Source organism: Chrysemys picta, chromosome 14 (assembly GCF_011386835.1).
Source record: "Chrysemys picta bellii isolate R12L10 chromosome 14, ASM1138683v2, whole genome shotgun sequence".
In the NCBI taxonomy this organism is placed as follows: Eukaryota; Metazoa; Chordata; order Testudines; family Emydidae; genus Chrysemys; species Chrysemys picta.
Genome location: NC_088804.1, coordinates 1270635 through 1291189, shown reverse-complemented (window position 1 = coordinate 1291189; position 20555 = coordinate 1270635). Strand labels below are relative to the sequence as shown.

Sequence of the window (20555 nt, the reverse complement as noted above, 5' to 3'; positions counted from 1 at the left end):
AGCGGACCAGATCTAAGCTGGTAGTTAAGCTTAGAAGTTTTCATGCAGGCCCCCACATCTGTACCCTAAAGTTCAGAGTGGGGAAGGAGCCTTGACAGGTACCGACTAGTCAGACGGCACTAATATCACAAACTACTGCTGCAGTGCCAATGCATCTGAATTTGGCACCGATGCTACAAGCTCCGCTGCCCGTGCTTCCCATGCCATACTTCTTGACACCAACCTCACGCGCGACACCCCCTTAGTCTATAGCACCTACATCATCAGCACCAGCTCAGCATGCGGCGTCTATGGTGCAGATACTGCCTAAGGCACCTATATCAGCACAGCACACAGTGCCACCGGTACAGACTGCGCCTCCTGCATCGGCACCGTCTCAATACACGGTGCCTTACATGCCTATAGTGCCTCATCATTCAGCACTATCAGCCGCCGCACCGTCCAAGTTTCTCCACCATAGAGACCTGGCTATCTCTCCCACCATAGAATCTCCTCTACTAGGCACTGACCTCTCACTGGGATCGTCGGCACCTTACTTACAAATATCCCCTGCTCCCTCACACCTCTCAAGTGAGCAGGATGACAACAATGACATTTCTCCATGCTATTCTTCCCTTGTTAAGACACCTGTGACTGGGGGACATCTTAGATCCCGCTCCTCATATTCCAGGGAATTGCCACCCTGGTATGGCCACCCTTGGATGGGACCACTCATACCCTTCCCCAGCCAATGGCCATACTGGAATCCCTGGGAATCTTATAAGAGACATCATAGCACTAATCCTACCTCCTTCAGAGAGGATCTTAGAACTCCTCCCCCAACCACAAACAATGATGCCAAGCTACGAGATGAACCAACAGCGCAGCCAGCAGAGGATGTCGCACCTGACACCTCTCCACCTAATAAACGCTCATCTGTCTTGCCCAAGGAGGCTATTATGCCTCTGCCACCACCAACAGCTGATGATTTCACACACTTCCAGGACTTGTTTAAAAGAGTTGCCAATGAGCTCAAGATTACACCAACACAAGGTTACTGACATTTTATAACCCGCCACCTCTTCCAAAATGGGGCTATCATGGAACCAGCTAAAATCATATGGCAGCCCCTATACCCCCAAGCTGCAGGAGAGCGGACTGCAAATATTACATCCCCTCCAAAGGTTCTGAGTTTCTCTTTACACACCCTTCGCCCAATTCGTTGGTGGTTGAGGCGGCCAACCAGAAAAATAAACAGCAACATTTCCGGTCTCTCTCATCTGATAAGGATAGCAAGAGGATGGACTTATTTGGCCACAAAGTGTATTCATCTTCCACCGTACAATTTAGGGTGGCGAACTATGCAGCTCTGTTAACAAAGTATGAGCACAGGAACTACATTAAATTCATGGAATTTATTAATGACATTCCTGAGGCCAAGCGACAACAATTTAGGAAAAATCAATCAGGTTCTTAAAAAGAAGGCTTTTAATTAAAGAAAAAGGTAAAAAACATCTCTGTAAAATCAGGATGGAAAATAACTTTACAGGGTAATAAAACTTGAGCCCAGAGGAACCCCATCTAGCCTTAGGTTCAAAATTACAGCAAACAGAGGTAAACGCCCTAGTAAAAGGTACATTTACAAGTTGAGAAAACAAAGATAAAACTAACACACCTTGCTTGGCTGTTTACTTGTAAGTTTGAAATATGAGAGACTTGTTCAGAAAGATTTGGAGAGCATGGATTGATGTCTGGTCCCTCTCAGTCCCAAGAGCGAACAATCACCAAAACAAAGAGCACAAACCAAAGATTTGAAAGTATCTTGTCCCCTTATTGGTCCTTCGGGTCAGGTGTCAGCCAGGTTACCTGAGCTTCTTAACCCTTTACAGGTAAAAGGATTTTGGAGTCTCTGGCCAGGAGGGATTTTATAGTATTGTTCACAAGAGGGCTGTTACCCTTCCCTTTATAGTTATGACAGTACTGGGTTCTTGTTGGTGACCGACTGTGCCACATTGGAGGCAGGCAACTCAAAGCCTTGAGCCTCGGCACTGAAGTCTGCAGCCGCCGACGCGCAGTCAGTGCCGAAGATGCCAGGAGAAGCGTATGTGCTGAGCCATGGAGCAGCCAGCACTGACAGAGCCGAAGTTATCAGCGATTGCTTGGAAGATGTGTGCCCCCTGAGAGGGGAGGAAGCCGATCATTTCTTTGCCATTTTTTTATCCTGTGAGGATTTCGGTGGTGAATTCTGTTGGGAGGAAAACTGCTGGCCCAGATCCAATGCGGGTCTGAGGGACTTTTCCAGGAGGATGAGCTTCAGTCTGAGGTCTCTGTCCTTGTGGGGCCAGACTTTAAATTTACTACACTGTATGCATTTTTGGGGTACATAGGATTCCCCCAAACATTTTACGCACTGAGAATGGCCATCAGAGATGGGGATGGAGTCTCTGCAGGTTATGCATCTCTTGAAGCCTGGTGAACCAGGCATATCGGGAGTCACTAACTCTGAGGTAAAGAATTTTTTTTTTTATAGGAGGGAATAACAAACTTATTTAGATAAGTAACAAAAACTAATTAACTACTAGAACTGTATTTAAATAATGGCTATAAGAGTGAAACTATATATATATATAGAGAGAGAGAGAGAGATACCTATCTCATAGAACTGGAAGGGACCCTGAAAGGTCATCAAGTCCAGCCCCCTCCCTTCACTAGCAGGACAAAGTACTGATTTTGCCCTAGATCCCTAAGTGGCCCCCTCAGGGACTGAACTCACAACCCTGGTTTAGCAGGCCAATGCTCAAACCACTGAGCTATCCCTCCCCCCCTGCTAAACTCTGTCTCTGGCTGGGGATGGTAGAGAAGGAACTGAGGAGCCTGGGCCGTGCACACACTGTTCAAGCACTAAGAGCGTGCAAGGTAGGCACCGCGCATGCGCGAACCGTACAGGAACTGCTGCGAACATCTCTGATCGAAGGCGCAGGGACGCACCTTGACCTGAAGAGGAGCACCCACAGGGACATCTCTCGAAGGAGAAGTCTAAGATTCCAAATAATTAACCACAAAATAATTTATCAGCCATGTTAGTCTGGATCCGTAAAAAGTGACAAAGAGTCCTGTGGCAGCTTATACACTAACAGATGTATTGGAGCATAAGCTTTCGTGGGTGAATACCCACTTTGTCAGATGAATGTACATTCATCTATAAGGTGCCACAGGACTCTTTGTCGCTTTATAAAATAATTTGTACTTCAAATGTCAGAGAATGTCAAAGCTCTTTGCAATGAAAGCCGGTATGACTGTGTACCTATTTTACAGACAAGAAATTGCTCAGAGAAGACAAGCAACTTGCCCAAGGTCACACAGCAAGTCAGAAGCAGAGTTATGACTACAACGCAAAGGGGTTCCCAGTCCTCTTCACCCACAGGGTAATACTGCCTCTGTACATATACGCACTTAGTTACAAATGTATTCAAAAACAATATTTGAACATCTGTTCCCACATTTACTGGCCAATCCACGCTTCTGAATCTGATGTTTTCTGGATGAGAGATTGCATTTAAAGCTTTTTCCTGATTCCCATAGGTGCATGTCTCCAGCTCTTGCAAGGGAATCCTCTCTGTGAGAAGCATCATTCAGGTCTTTCTGCACCCCCAAGGAGGTGGGGTTTCAGAACGAAGAGGCAGAGCTGTAAAGATCAATTACTGGGAGAGTACAATTACCAGCTGCCAATGGGGAGGTAAATTACACTACTGGGAAAAAGCTGAGTTGGGGTCAGGTGGAATGTGACAGTCATATTAGTGAGGGAATGTCCCCAATCCACAAGGGGGTTGTATGGGTGGGGCTGAGGAATAGGAAGAAAGAGCAGAGAACATTTAACTTTTGTAAGCCAGAGAGTCTTTAATTACTTGCTGACTTACCAGGAATAAGTGTAGCCTGCGGAGAGGGCTGTGACACCACAAGACAGCTCAGTGAGTCACAGTAAGCCATAACCCGGCAGCTCCCTGACTGAGAAACCAGGAAGGCCTTCTCAAAGTGGTATTTGTGCTGGCTCTGACTGGAGGAGAGACCGCCTGGGAAACAGGAACGGGAGCTGCCAGGTTGCTGAGAGGCGCTAGTGGTGTGCTGGGCCATCAGTGCTTTCAGCTCCTGAAAAGAAAGGGGACAGAGCTTTACTACTCCACTGCAGTTGTAACTCAGTGTGCTGTGTATTAGGGCTAATCTACACTAGATGTGCTGCAGCTGTGCCGCTGTAGCACGTCCAGTGAAGAAGCTCTATGCTGATGGGAGAGAGCTCTCTCGTTGGCATAATAAATCCACCTCCACAAGAGGCAATAGCTATGTCAGTGGGAGAAGGTCTCCCACCGACATAGAGCTATCCACACTGATGCGTAGGTCGGTGTAATTTACTTCACTCAGGGGGTGGCTTATTCACATTCGAGCAACACAAGTTAGTAGTAGTGTAGACCTGGCCTTCGTTTCTGCTTGCAGATCCAGGAGTCTGATACACCTCACAGGCAGGGATATGGGAACACTACTATACTCCATTTCCATGCTACTACTGGAGTGCTAGATTTCCAGTTTACTCTGACTGTAAGTACAATAGAAACCTGCAGACTACTCCAGCAAGCTCTGTTGAAATCTTTAGCCAAAATCTCTTAATATTATGTGTATTAGAACCCAATAAGAAAAGGAGACCCATGGGCAACACATAAAATCCAATCACCACCAGGTCAACAATGTTTAGAAAAGAATGAGTCACCTAGTACTAAACTCAGAGCAGAATTACAATTAAAAAAACAACCAATTAGAACCAGTTTCAAGAGAGCATCCCAAAAGGAATGAAAATCCTTGGTTTCAATGTTAGAAGTGTCCAGGAATTTCCCACCATGAAAATAGGTCAGTTCCTTCAATCTGCACTACACCCTGGTCTTTATAATCCTAGCCAGCAGAGATTCCAGGAATGATTGAATTTTGTAAGAACCCAAAACTTGTTCACTTTCTCCAAAACCAAAGAACTATGCTTCAAAACGTTCAGTACAGTAGCTCTCAAAAGAGTGACCTTTAATCCAACAAAGGAAGAGCCACTTTCACACTACTGAAATGCAAAGCCTCAGAGTGTGTGTTAATATAATAGATGTTCACTGGATAATTTTCCTCCTCACAAAGATCATCCACAGGAAGTGTGAGGGTATGGCCATTTTGAACATTATAACTGACAAGAATGCTGCCCAAATGGTTATAACCCAACCCAAGGTCATGACCACCAGCACTAATCCCATGATGCTATACTATTACATAGATATTTACAAATACCTAAAGCAGACAGATAAAGAGAGATGGGGCCTGCTTTCCACAGCTTGGATAACTTAAGATATACTCCAAATACAGTATACTGTCTGCAAAACAATTAAGCACCATAGAAATGAGATTATAGATTTAAAAATCTCCAAGCTCCTAACGTATGCATTAACGTAGCTTTAATAATTGCACCAACTAATTTCGCTCAAACCAGAACTAGTCAACAGCAAACAGTTCTAAAAAGACAAACATTAAAAGAAAATAGGATTTTCAAGGTCAAACTAATTTATAATTATCTCAAGCCAAAAAAACCTTTTTCCTAAAAGTGTTTGAGAGCTTAAAAATAGGTTTCACTTCACATCTTCCAGAAGCCTTCTCTGATTTGCCTCAAAAACTTTCCAGATTCTACCCCAGCATAAGACCAAACATGTGACATTTCAGGAGGATTGGAGTAGCAACAGGCAAAGACAGGAAGATTTGGGGAGGGGAAGGAGGCCATAATGATGTTAATGGAAAGTTTAATTTCATCTTTAACTAGAGAGAGCGGTGTCTTTCAGAGAAAGATGCAGGTAATTAAAAAAAACAAAAAACAGAAGTGACAAGTTTTCACCACATTAAAGATTTTATTCAAAAGCTCACCAGTTAATTATTTTTAAAGCCAGGAAGATAAGGAAACTAGGGAGGAGAGGGGATTAACCAGATTTCCCACAATAAAAAGATACCTAACCCTTTCTGTCACCTGAGTTGAGCCATTCAGAGAGAGAAAATTTAGTTGAGCAGAAACAATAAAGTGACTGGGAAATGTTCCATCAAATAGTTGATATATTAAAGCAGTGGTCACCAACCGGTTGATCACGATCGACTGGTCGATCCTGGAGACTCTCCCAGTCGATCACTATCTCCGGTGGTGTAATGGGACTGCCCGCTGCCGCTAAGCCAGGGTCCCTGCCTATCCCGGCCCCACTCTACTCCCAGAAGTGGCCCCGGGGGGAGGGGAAGGGGAGGACAGGGGTTTCCATGTGTTGCTCCTGCCTGCAAACACTGCCCCCGCAGCTCCCATTGGCTGGGAATGGGGAACTGTGGCCAATGGGAGCTGCGAGGGTGGTGCCTGTGCCTGTAGAGGGGGGCAGTGCGCAGAGCCATGTGCCCCCACAGGGGCTGCCCGAGGTAAGTGTCGCCCACTTCAATGGGCAGGTTCTGAATGGCTCTGCAGCATTAAGACCAGGAGTAGCATGAATACAGCAGGCCCAGCATTTCTCTTCCACCACCCAACCTGCAGCCTCCCAGAGCCAGCCCCCTTACCCCCTCCTGCATCCCAAGCCCCTGCCCCAGCCCTGAGCCCCTTCCTAGAGCCAGCACCCCATGCCCACTCTTCCACTCCATACCCCCTGCGTCAGCACTGACCCCCTTCCCAGAGGCAGCACCCTGTACCTCCTCCTGCATCCCAACACTCTGCCCCAGCCCGGAGCCCCCGCCTACACCCAAAATCCCTCCCAGAGCCCGCACCCCCTCCTGCACCCCAACCCCCTGCCCCAGGTTCAGCCCGGAGCCCCCTTCCACACTGCAAACCCCTTGGCCCCAGCCCAGAGCCTGCACCCCCTCCCAAACTCCAACCCCCTGCCTCAGCCCAGTGAAAGCGAGTGAGGGTGGAGGAGAGCGAGCGACGGAGGGGGGGGGGATGGAGTGAGTAAGGCAGGGCTTCAGGGAAGGGGCGGGGTACATCCTGGGCTGCCCTTAAATTCAAAAAGTTATCTTGGGCATAAAAAGGCTGGAGACTATGGTGTTAAAATGTCATCATTGAGCTTAGCATTAACAGATCAATGTGATAAATAGGGGACAGAATTCACACCTCTTAAGAGCTATTGTTGCAGTCTCTGTTTTCAGACTCAGGAAGACAGCACTGCATCAGTTCATATTTGGTTCCCTGCTGGAAGGTTTTTTCCCCCTCCCCACCACCAGGATGTCTAGAAACTTTCAGCAGAATATTTTAAAAACTCAAATCTCAATATTGTGGGGCACAATATATATACCCAGAGGGTTGGCATTTGACACCACTGTTTTAGATGTACATAAGCAAGGTGCTGTATATTCTGTGTCTTGTGCATTGTTTGTAGAATCTACTCCTTGCTACAGAACTGTACTCCACAATTTAAATTTTCATTAAAAACCTCCACACATTTCAAGCCCTTACAGTTATGACAGTAACTCTGAAAATATAAATGAAGCAAGGTCATCGTTTTGAGTCTGAAACAATAGCTTGGGAAGTGTGAGCTGCCCCATTCATCTCAAAGGACTGAAAGCTCTGAAATCTTGTGATGACAATTTAAAGTGTTAACACTAATTACACTGGTCTACAATATTTGAGAAGTCGTCTGCTTCAGAGATAAAATGTGCTATTTATTATGTATTTTGATGTGCAGAATTCAAATATGACAATTAAAACAACTGATTGGCTACTGTTTCTAAGATATTTAAGTTTTTACATTTTATGTCTATGTATATTGTGTAGATAGTAGAGTTTTAATCATAAATTGTAAACCTAGGTCTTTTCATGTGTTTATGGTTGCTTTACATGATAATATTTCACCTGTCCTGTTTATGCAACACTTTAAAAATCAGCAAAAGGGTTATATAAATAAAATTTATTATGAAACAAAAGGCAAAAAAATATTATGTACATAGTTTAGTCCTATTCAGTGTCTACTCGGCGCTTCTTGGCTTGTCTCTTGTATTCATTAAATGGAGCATCTCTTGTCACTGTCCAGCAATAGTCTGCAAGCATTGATTGGCTCCATTTGCCCTGATAGCGTTTCTCCATTGTTGCAATGTCCTGGTGAAATCGCTCGCCGTGCTCGTCGCTCACTGCTCCGCAGTTTGGTGGGAAAAAAATCTAGATGAGAGTGCAAAAAATGTATCTTTAGTGACATGTTGCAACCAAGGCTTTTGTATGCCTTGAGGAGGTTTTCCACCAACAACCTGTAGTTGTCTGCTTTGTTGTTTCCGAGAAACTTTATTGCCACTAACTGGAAGGCTTTCCATGCCGTCTTTTCCTTGCCACGCACTGCATGGTCAAATGCATCATCTCGAAGAAGTTCACGAATCTGAGGACCAACAAAGACACCTTCCTTTATCTTAGCTTCACTTAACCTTGGAAATTTTCCATGGAGGTACTTGAAAGCTGCTTGTGTTTTGTCAATGGCCTTGACAAAGTTCTTCATCAGACCCAGCTTGATGTGTAAGGGTGGTAACAAAATCTTCCTTGATTCAACAAGTGGTGGATGCTGAACACTTTTCCTCCCAGGCTTCAATGACTGTCGGAGTGGCCAATCTTTCTTGATGTAGTGGGAATCTCTTGCACGACTATCCCATTTGCAGAGAAAACAGCAGTACTTTGTGTATCCAGTCTGCAGACCAAGCAAGAGAGCAACAACCTTGAAATCGCCACAAAGCTGCCACTGATGTTGGTCATAGTTTATGCACCTCAAAAGTTATTTCATGTTGTCATAGGTTTCCTTCATATGGACTGCATGATCAACTGGAATTGATGGTAAAACATTGCCATTATGCAGTAAAACAGCTTTAAGACTCGTCTTCGATGAATCAACGAACAGTCTCCACTCATCTGGATCGTGAACGATGTTGAGGGCTGCCATCACACCATCGATGTTGCAGGCTACAAGATCACCTTCCATGAAGAAGAATGGGACAAGATCCTTTTGACAGTCACGGAACATGGAAATCCTAACATCACCTGCCAGGAGATTCCACTGCTGTAGTCTGGAGCCCAACAGCTCTGCCTTACTCTTGCGTAGTTCCAAATCCCTGACAAGGTCATTCAGTTCACCTTGTGTTATGAGGTGTGGTTCAGAGGAGGAGGATGGGAGAAAATGTGGGTCCTGTGACATTGATGGTTCAGGACCAGAAGTTTCATCCTCTTCCTCGTCTGACTCAAGTGAGAATGATTCTGGTGCATCAGGAACCGGCAGTCCTTCTCTGTGGGATACTGGGCGTATAGCTGATGGAATGTTTGGATAATGCACAGTCCCCTTTTACTTCTTTGACACACCTTTCCCAACTGGAGACACCATGCAGAAGTAACATGATCTGTTGGCTCTCTCCAAATCATTGGCACTGCAAAAGGCATAGATTTCCTTTTCCTGTTCAACCACTGGTGAAGATTTGTTGCACAAGTGTTGCAGCATATGTGTGGGGCCCACCTCTTGTCCTGATCTCCAATTTTGCAGCCAAAATAAAGGTGATAGGCTTTCTTAACCATAGTGGTTATACTGCGCTTTTGTGATGCAAAAGTCACTTCACCACAAACACAGCAGAAGTTATCTGCACTGTTTACACGAGACATCTCTGCTCACTTTGGCTAAACAGAAATGTGTCCCTTTGCAAAATCAAACACTGACAAATAAGAGAGCATGACACTGTATGATTTCTAGAGCTGATATAGGGCAATATGTTCAGCAGAGTGATGTAAGCTTCGTTATGATTGCATCATCCATGACTTCTAGGAATAACATGATGCAACTCATATCATGTACGACGCAATACCAGCTTCAGATTGCATCATTCATTGTTTTGCCTAAAAAGCAAGTACTGTCCAAACCCAGTCATAGATTTATTCATAGATCCAGTCAAAGATGTATTTTAGTCATTTCTGGTTTAAATTGAGATCCCTTCCCTTTATAACTCACTTATCCTCCGCCATTCCCAAGTCAAGGGTCGTATATACTGACCCAATCGCATATCTTGAAAACTAGAGCCAATCAACAATTTTAAGCATAATTTTCATTCTCAGTGACCCAGAATTAGTAAAGTTTGACTACATTTATTTCAGAAGCATTTTGGCTGTAGAGCAGTGTTATTTAAGTGCTGATATTTCAGCACAAAATATCCAGATGGCATGCTTAATTCCACACTCCCACATACATATTTTCTGATTTACAAATTAGACTGCTGCACAATTTTCAGTCTGCCACAGAATCCAGGAACCTTGCTAAAGAATTAAGTTTCAGCTTGCCACGGTGAACAAGGGGCTATGCACTTAAGGTAGCCTTTTCTTACTGTAAATGCACAAGCAGCTAATACTTTTAATTAGAACTTCACAAAACGTTATTATATACAGTGGTTAAACTACAATAAAAGCCAAGATGAGTGCACATATGCACTCAGGAACTCGATTTTAACACCAGAAGTATGACTTTATAAAAACTGAAATGCTTAAGAATTTCTATTTAAATAGTACTCTCACTTTAATCTTAGAAAATTCTAATACCAAATCTAATCTATTACTGTAAAGGGTTTCAACACTGATTTTGATAATGCAGTTTAAAATGATGGATATCAGCAACAAAAAACTAGCTTATACAGTAACTTTAAAAAGGGGAAATTTATATTAGTTTCCATTAAGATTCCTATAAGTATATGACATTGTCCTATATCTACTGGTTTTGTACCAACTATATTTCCCCAAGAAACTTCCATGCAGTTAGAGAATTTTCTATTATTGAATATATTCTTTATATTTTTAAATAGATTCATAATAAGAGCTTCTGTGTTTACATTATACTTAATTTTTATAAGCTTAATTACATCATAGCTTTTTATGCCATTTAGATACGTCCAAGTGTTCAGTAACACTATTCTTATTAAAATTCAAGTTGCATATTTCACTACATAATCTCAAATTAAACATATAGCACTCTTCATAGAATATCAGGGTTGAAAGGGACCTCAGGAGGTCACCTAGTCCAACCCCCTGCTCAAAGCAGGACCAATCCCCAGAAAGATTTTTACCCAAGATCCCTAAATGGCCCCACAACCCTGGGTTTAGCAGGCCAATGCTCAAACCACTGAGCTATCCCTCCCCGTCTTATTCCATATACTCATAGTATAAGGCTACACAAATCACATAGGACTCCCATTCTGAACTTTCCGCCAAATGAATGAAGTGAAGGATAAATATTTACTGCACTTTAATGTTGGTGTGTAATTTTAGACACTTGGATGCCACAGTGAAGAATGTAGTATAAATACTAAGATATGGCTTGAGTAGGTGTGGTAATTAATCTGTATAGTATTTCTGACATTTATCCTATTGGCGCTGTTAATCTGTATGCTTCGTCAATGTAAAAACTCAACAGAACTGCAGAAAGATATTGCACTGTGGAATCTAGAGATTTACTGCACCCATGATTTTCCTTGATCAGTGTCCATGGTGAACCAGATCCTCTCATTAGCTCATATGTGACATGCAATCTGACATAGGAATTCAGCCAATTAATTTGTGAAGCCTTGTGTCATGGTCATGTTGGCAGACTGTAGCACCGCAGGTGCCACCTAATCCCACAGATATGCCTGACTAACCTAATTGCCTTCTATGAGGACATAACTGACTCTGTGGATGAGGGGAAAGTAGTGGATGTGTTATTCCTTGACTTTAGCAAAGCTTTTGATACGGTCTCCCACAGTATTCTTGCCACCAAGTTAAAGAAGTATGGGCTGGATGAATGGACTATAAGGTGGATAGAAAGCTGGCTAGATCGTCGGGCTCAACGGGTAGTGATCAACGGCTCCATGTCTAGTTGGCATCCAGTTTCAAGTGGAGTGCCCCAAGGGTCGGTCGTGGGGCCGGTTTTGTTCAATATCTTCATTAATGATCCGGAGGATGGCGTGGACTGCACTCTCAGCAAGTTTGCAGATGACACTAAACTGGGAGGAGTGGTAGATATGCTGGAGGGTAAGGATAGGATACAGAGGGACCTAGACAAATTAGAGGATTGGGCCAAAAGAAACCTGATGAGGTTCAACAAGGACAAGTGCAGAGTCCTGCACTTAGGACGGAAGAATCCCATGCACTGTTACAGACTAGGGACCAAATGGCTAGGAAGCAGTTCTGCAGAAAAGGGCCTAGGGGTCACAGTGGACGAGAAGCTGGATATGAGTCGACAGTGTGCCCTTGTTGCCAAAAAGGCTAACGGCATTTTGGGCTGTATAAGTAGGGGCATTGCCAGCAGATCGAGGGACATGATCATTCCCCTCTATTCAACATTGGTGAGGCCTCATCTGGAGTGTCCAGTTTTGGCCCCCACACTACAAGAAGGATGTGGAAAAATTGGAAAGAGTCCAGTGGAGGGCAACAAAAATGATTAGGGGGCTGGAGCACATGACTTAAGAGGAAAGGCTGAGGAGGGATTTGATAGCTGCTTTCAACTACCTGAAAAGGGGCTCCAAAGAGGATAGATCTAGACTGTTCTCAGTGGTACCTGATGACAGAACAAGGAGTAATGGTCTCAAGTTGCAGTTGGGGAGGTTTAGGTTGAATATTAGGAAAAACTTTTTCACTAGGAGGGTGGTGAAGCACTGGAATGGGTTACCTAGGGAGGTGGTGGAATCTCCCTCCTTAGAGGTTTTTAAGGTCAGGCTTGTCAAAGCCCTGGCTCGGATGATTTAATTGGGAATTGGTCCTGCTTTGAGCAGGGGGTTGGCTTAGATGACCTCCTGAGGTCCCTTCCAACCCTGATATTCTATGATTCTAAGGAGAGTATAAAACAGGAGAAATTCAAAAAGCAAAGAACAAAAACAAAAGTGAAACTAAGTGGAAGGCTGAATAAAATACTTGTATCCCTTGATACAGCAAGAAATGGGTTGACAATGGAACAGGTTATAAGCAGGCCTGGAAGGATTTGATTTTTAAAACGATAAGTGTTAGTAAATGTTGATTTCACTGTACCCGCCAACTGACAAAATATTTCCATCGATAATCAAAATATACAGATAAGTAAACTAAGAAAAATGATACTTGAGAACTTATTGATTTAAGAATATTTACTTTATATATTATGACATGTGGTGTAGACAATCTGGATTTTAGAAGTTTTTGAATCTCAAGGTCTGTCATTAAATATTGTTCGATCCTCAATTTCCCACAACTGTGACAATGTAAACAGACAACAATCAAAAACAATGCTTTATAATTTCAGCTGACATCAATGTTTATTTTTAACAAAATAAAAATGAAATTCTGCCAAGCCTAGTAACAAGGATACAGCACTGGTGAAAGATGCCAAATAGCACAACAGCTGAAAGTCTCAATGAACCTTCCCATTCTCTACAGCAGGGGTGGGCAAACCTTTTGGCCTGAGGGCCATATCTGGGTATCGAAATTGTATGGCGGGCCATGAACGCTCACGAAATTGGGGGTTGGGGTGCAGGAGGGCAGAGGGCTCTGGCTGGGGGTGCAGGCTCTGGGGTGGGGCTGGGGATGAGAAGTTGGGGGTGCAGGAGGATGCTCCGGTCTGGGACCAAGGGGTTCGGAGGGTGGGAGGGGGATCAGGGCTTGTGCAGGGGGTTGGGGCATGGGAGGGTATTGGGGGGAAGGATCCGGGCGGCGCTTACCTCAAGCAGCTCCCAGAAACAGTGGCATGTCCCCCCTCCGGCTCCTATGTGGAGGTGCGGCCAGGCAGCTCTGCGCGCTGCCCTGTGCATAGGCGCCGGCCAATGGGAGCTGCGAGGGTGGTGCTTGGGGTGGGAGCAGCGTGCGGTGCCCCCTGGCTGCCCCTACTCGTAGGAGCTGGAGTGGGGACATGTCGCTGCTTCCAGGATCCATGCAGAGTGGGGCAAGACCCTGACCCTGCTCCCCAGCTGGAGCAGGGCTAGCCCCAGACCCCATTTCCTGATGGGAGCTCAAGGGCAGGATTAAAATGTCTGGAGGGCCAGATGTGGCCCCCGGGCTGTAGTTTGCCCACCTCTGCTCTACAGGAAACCAGTACAGCCTTTTCAGCAATAGCAATTGCTGCAAGTGATAAGATATCAGAATGTTATATAATTTTAGACTAAACCTGGAAAGGAACAGATCACCAGGCATCTCTGCAGCCTAGAGTTTGTTCTCACTAATTCTGCAATCTGTAAGTACGAGGAGACAGTGATGTCTCTAAACAGCTCTTCCCGCAGCAAGCAGCCTGCAGTAATATACTGGTCATATTGTGATTATACCAGAAGAGACAGTGCTGACTCCTGACCTGGTTTCAGCAAAGATGGAAGAACCTATAGGACACAGTCCAAAAGAAATCTGAACTATTAAAACCCATTACCAAAATCACACTAGAAAGTTATGTCAGAAAAGTAAAATGTTTACCGTAAACATTCACTTTAATGGTTATATGAGTAATAGCATGCGAGTTCAGAATTAAATGCTCAACTATAATTAGTGAGGAATTATACTTGCAGAAAACCTTAAACATTAATGAATAATGAACAGTGATGAAATTGGAAGCTGTGTGTTTGTGTTGACAAGATATTTTATCTTGCTTGGAAGAACACACACAAGCTCGCTCAGACTAAACATGGAAGGAAGGCACATCATGAGACAGCGGATGAAGAGAAGGAGGCAATGAAGAGCCCATCACCAATGGGCAACAGCTGAACTTACCTGAATTTGCTTGCGAAGTTTACTGCATTCATCTGTCAAGACCTGCAGCTGAAGGCGGCTCTGTGCAGATTCCAATTCCGCCTGTCTCCGCAACATCTGCTCCTTTTCTAAAGAGCTAAATAGAGGAGAAAAGAAGAAATGATCATGACTGGACACAACTTAGGATGTTCCTCTGGGCTGCAGCTCTATCACCAGTGTAGGTTAAAACACAGCCATGCTCAGGTAAACTTAACAACACTTTCAGAAAATCCCACTTAGTGGTCTTGCACTCTTTATCTCCTTGCTTTGCCTCCCGGCCATTAGCAGGTAGCCAGTTATTGTGGGTTGTAGTTGGTTTTTTTTTTGCATAAACAGCTTTCTCATCCGAGTTCCCCTCCTAATGATTTATTGGAGGTGAATAGCAGAGGGGCCTTAGTTATGCTCTCAGTTATGCGTAACAGCAACTGTGACCTTTTATCTAGTGGCTCACAAGGACTGTTCTATTACTTTTCTAAAGACAGATGAGCCCTGTCCATCAACCACAAAATAAAAAAGCTAATATGGAGGAAAAAAACATTCTGTACATTTCTTATGTAAGAATTCAACAGGTACTGAATATTAACAAGGCTACAATACAGCCAGACACTGACTTGTAATAATACCATGAGCCTCAGGTCCTGTTTTTTAATTATAAGTGACTCTAATACTACACAGCAGGAAGATGTTACTAATACAGCTACATCAGAAAATACAGATACTGTTGTGATGCCTAAGACCTTCTCCAGAGAAGTCATAAACCACCTCTCAGACTAATCTATGCCATGTTGTATATTTAGTGATAGAAGTTTTGACAGTAACACATTTGTAACTTTTCTTTTAAGTGTCCTTCACATAAAGGGGAAGCAAGTATGTAGCATATAGGAATAGAGTAGTATCCCTTTAAATAATTTGGGAGTTTTTAGTGCTGCTGTGTTCTGTTTCAGAAACTGCTACAAACCAGTCAGAGCAGCAGTATATGCAAACATAGGCTTGCATGTTTGCATCTGTTTAGTAAACACAATTATGTGGAACCTAACTGCACCCCGTGGTTGTGTCATATGATTTTTGTTGTGTAAAAAGCAAAATACAACTGCGTTTGTTTTAGTATCAGGGGCTGATATTAAGGAAGTTTCCATTACAAACATCTGTAGCGAATATCTATATTGATGATATGAGTTACATATCATAGAATCACAGATTAGAGTTGGAAGAGACCTCAGGAGGTCATCTAGTCCCACCCCCTGCTCAAAGCAGGACCAACCCCAACTAAATCATCCCAGCCAGGGCTCTGTCAAGCGGGGCCTTAACAACCTCTAAGGATGAAGATTCCACCACCTCCCTAGGTAACCCATTCCAGTGCTTCACCACCCTCCTAGTGAAATAGTATTTCCTAATAGCCAGCCTAGACTTCCCCCACTGCAACTTGAGACAATTGCTTCTTGTTGTCATCTGCCACCCCTGAGAAGAGCCGAGCTCCATCCTCTTTGGAACCCCCCTTCAGGTAGTTGAAGACTGCCATCAAATTCCCCTAAGGTGCCACAAGTACTCCTGTTCTTCTTTTTATCAAATTCCCCCTCACTCTTCTCTTCTGCAAACTAAATAATCCCAGTTCCCTCAGCCTCTCCTTATAAGTCATGTGCCCCAGCCCTCTAATCATTTTCTTTGCCCTCTGCTGGACTCTCTCCAAGTTGTCCACATCCTTTCTGTAATGGGGGGCCCAAAACTGGACGCAATACTTCAGATGTGGCCTCACCAGTGCCAAATAGAAGGGAATAATCACTTCCCTCGATCTGCTGGCAACACTCCTAATAATGCAGCCCAATATGCTGCTATAGGTTTCTTGGCAACAAGGGCACACTGTTGACTCATATCCAGCTTCTCGTCCACTGTAATCCCCAGGTCCTTTTCTGCAGAACTGCTGCTTAGCCAGTCAGTCCCCAGCCTGTAGCAGTACATGGGATTCTTCCGTCCTAAGTGCAGGACTCTGCGCTTGTCTTTGTTGAACCTCATTAGATTTCTTTTGGCCCAATCCTCCAATTTGTCTACGTCCCTCTGGACCCTATCCCTATCCTCCAGTTTATCTACCTCTCTCCCCAGCTTAGTGTAATCTGCAAACTTGCTGAGGGTGCAATCCATTCCATCCTCCAGATCATTAATAAAGATGTTGAACAAAACCGTCCCTAGGACCGACTTCTGGGGCACTCCGCTTGATACCGGCTGCCAACTAGACATCGAGCTGTTGATCGCTACCCGTTGCACCTGACGATTTAGCTAGCTTTCTAGCCACCTTATAGTCCATTCATCCAATCCATTTTTTTTTTAACTTGCTGGCAAGAATACTGTGGGAGACAGTACCAAAAGCTTTGCTAAAGTCAAGGTATATCACGTCCACCGCTTTCCCCATATCCACAGAGCCAGTTATTTCATCATAGAAGGCAATCAGGTTGGTCAGGCGTGACTTGCCCTTGGTGAATCCATGTTGACCGTTCCTGATCACCTTCCTCTCCTCCAAGTGCTTCAAAATGGATTCCTTGAGGACCTGCTCCATGATTTTTCCAGGGACTGAGGTGAGGCTGACCAGTCTGTAGTTCCCTGGATTCTCTTTCTTCCCTTTTTTAAAGATAGGCACTACGTTTGCCTTTTCCAATCGTCTGGAACCTTCCCCGATCCCCACGAGTTTTCAAAGATAATGGCTTTTAGATACATGGATATGTATCTAGAGGTCGAAGAACAGCTTTACTCAATTTGAGAAATCAAATATGAACATAAACATAAGACCAACAGCACATATGTGCAAGGGGGCAGAGTTAAGGATGTATATTCTATCTTAACTTCTATGTTCCTACCCTGGCACTCTGAGCCTAACGAAAGAGGAATTCAGATATCTTGGATGGATTGCAATTACACTGAAAGGAAGGCACCAGTGAAGTAGGGGGGGGAAGAGGAGACATGAATGGTGAGTGGAAGAGGGTGGCAGAAGCAGGAAAGGTACAGCCTATAGGGAAGATTTTCGAAGACACAGTTAGTCTTTCAGTGGGAGTTAGAAGCCTGATAGTCATTTGTTTTATTTAAAATCTCCCCCCTACCATGTTTTGCAACATCACATCCAGTGTTCACAATGAATTATAACATTACAGGGATCAAAAACACAGCATCATGCAATGGCATGTGTGACACATGGCCAGAAAGGGATAAGCATCCTGCAGGATAAATTACCTAAATTCAACTTTTAGGGACATATTGGTAAATAATGTTTGTGTTTTTACATAATATATTGTTAGAGGTTAACAATGTAACAGTTCCTGTCTATGCGATATCACTGTATTGATCTCTCTTTGAAATGTATAGCAAATCACCTGCGAATGATGGAAAAAAGGCAATTGCTTTATGTTAATTCATGTAGCTAATTACCAGTGATGCTTAGGAAATCGGTCTACTTCAAAATCTCAATGATTGCTTATTGTTCGCCTAAGGACTCTGTGCTGTCAAGAGAAGGTCTGGAACTGTATAAAGGTCTCTTGGGTCCTGATCCTTTTTATCTCAGATTTGCTTGATGCTTTATGCAGGGGAAGCTTGAGTTATAAGACTAAGATCTCCAGTCCCACCTGGATCACCCTGATATAAACACTGGACTATAACCTCTTGACTAATTCTGAAAGAACTCGTTGCAACTACAAAATTCACCATTTCCACTATGAAACTAATCTCAGAACTGTACTCATGTCTGTCTGTATACTGATCTTGTAACCAATATTCACTCATTTCTTTTTTAATAAATTTTAGTTTAGTTAATAAGAATTGGCTGTAGTGTGCATTTGGATAAGATTGAAAAACACCTCTACCCCAATATAACGCTGTCCTCGGGAGCCAAAAAATCTTACCGCGTTATATCAAACTTGCTTTGATCCACCAGAGTGCGCAGCCCCGCTCCCCCGGACCGTTGCTTTACTGCGTTATATCCGAATTCGTGTTATATTGGGTCGCATTATATTGGGGTAGAGGTGTATTCATTAACTTGGGAAGTAATATGTCCAATCCTTTGGGATTGGTAGAACTTTTTTATATGATGAATAAGATTTTCAGTAATCCTCATCCTCACCGATTTCGGTGTCTGGGTAGAAGCCCAAGGCTGGGTTGCTATAAGGGAACTGTGTTTTGGCTTCTGTGAAACAAGTCAGGTATTATAGAAGCTGTTTTGTGTTGGCTTGGTAAACCTAAGTATTGGACTATCCACCAACTTTGGAGATTTGCTGCCCCATTCTTTGCAATTTGCTCTAATTGAGTAACCTCAGTGTGGCCCTCCCAGGACCCCGATCACAGAATGCCAGTTAAAATATTTATTTTCGCTGCTGAAAATTCCTTCCTCACCCATTTCTGATTAGCACTTCGGATAACATAGGACAGCTATATTAGGAGATAATGAGGTCACTTGGAAGTTTCACCATGGTAGTGGTATTTTAAGTAAGTACTGAGTTGAAAAAAGTTTGAAACAGTTTCCTGAAAGGAGAAACGATCTAAGGAAGCTGAAATGATGTTTTGCTCAGCAATACTAAGATTTAGGAAGGACTTGGGATTCTGCAACCTTTATTGGATTTTATTATACTATTTGTAGTTGCGTATAACAGAAAATTTTACACTGTACATGAAGTTATACCATAGAAATTTCAAGTATAAAGGGGGAGGGGATAGCTCAGTGGTTTGAGCATTAGCTTGCTAAACCCAGGGTTGAGAGTTCAATCCTTGAGAGAGCCACTTAGGGATCTGGGACAAAAATCAGTACTTGGTCCTGCTAGTGAAGGCAGGGGGCTGGACTCAATGACCTTTCAGGGTCCCTTCCAGTTTCATGAGATAGGTATATCTCCATATATTATTATTATCCTGGTTTTTGGTTTATAATGAATTCTAAATGTTCAGCTTAGATGTATTCAGACCGACTACAAAATAATTTCCATATCATATTACATTTTTGACAATGAGATGAGACCACTTTTTAATGCATACGTAAAGAGATAGCAAAGTTAAAGTCTACTGTTCACCCTCACTGCATTTCTGGACAAGGTGTTTCATTTCTCATGTAAAGATGAATTAGTTTGTTTGTTTGGGATTTTTTTGGAAGGACTTGGCACATTCTTGGCTCATTCTTCAGCTGTGGAGTTTTAACGTATACCACCTAAGCTTGCTTTAGTCAGCTCTCAGTGCAATGTGCAAGGACACAAAACCCTTCATTCCAGATAACACATGCTGAATACAGCATGATCTCCATATTTAAGGCAATCCATAATACTGGCACTTGCAGTTAAGACAGTGCATACCCAGTTTCAGGGAGCATAGCTGAAAAAAGGTCTAGGTAAGAGTCAGGCTGCATTAAATCAGTTTTCTTGATTATGCATGTACATGTGGGACAGAGACGATACATCTGAGGTGCAGCTCCATACCTTTTCATGCGCTCCTGTTCACTGGTGTCCAGTGCTTTCAAAGTACGGGCATACAGGACCACTACGTCAGAACGCTTTGCCTTCTTATTGCACTAAAATAAAAAGTAGGTTGAGTTTATCCCTAGGAAATTAACATTCAATTTGAACCCAAATTAAATATTCCTACTCTGTTAAATCCAGATGTTAAATATTTTGAAATTCCCCTTCAAACGTTGCTATCCATGTGGTCATTACAGCCTTAATCAGGACTGCTATTTTGAAATTTTAGATTGGATTTTCTAGTGTTGCATTCACCTTTCAGAAAACATCCCTCTGCTGCCCCTGGTCTTGTGTTTCAAAACCACCAAGTAACCAGGACAGCCAGATAAATCCTGTGAGCAATTCAA

The 20555-nt window shown here is 43.5% G+C and overlaps 1 protein-coding gene across 8 annotated transcripts in view; it reads right to left on the bottom strand.

The window, feature by feature from the left end:
* Window positions 1-20555, bottom strand: part of RFWD3 (ring finger and WD repeat domain 3) — a 56521-nt gene that overhangs the window by 22079 nt on the left and 13887 nt on the right. For all 8 annotated transcript variants that reach the window (XM_065567772.1, XM_065567771.1, XM_065567770.1 and 5 more), the window contains 3 exons: window positions 20170-20261; window positions 14717-14831; window positions 3897-4125 (listed from right to left, as the gene is read on the bottom strand). In XM_065567772.1, coding sequence (XP_065423844.1) covers window positions 3897-4125; window positions 14717-14831; window positions 20170-20261 — 436 coding nt within the window. The remainder of the gene's footprint in view (window positions 1-3896; window positions 4126-14716; window positions 14832-20169; window positions 20262-20555) is intronic.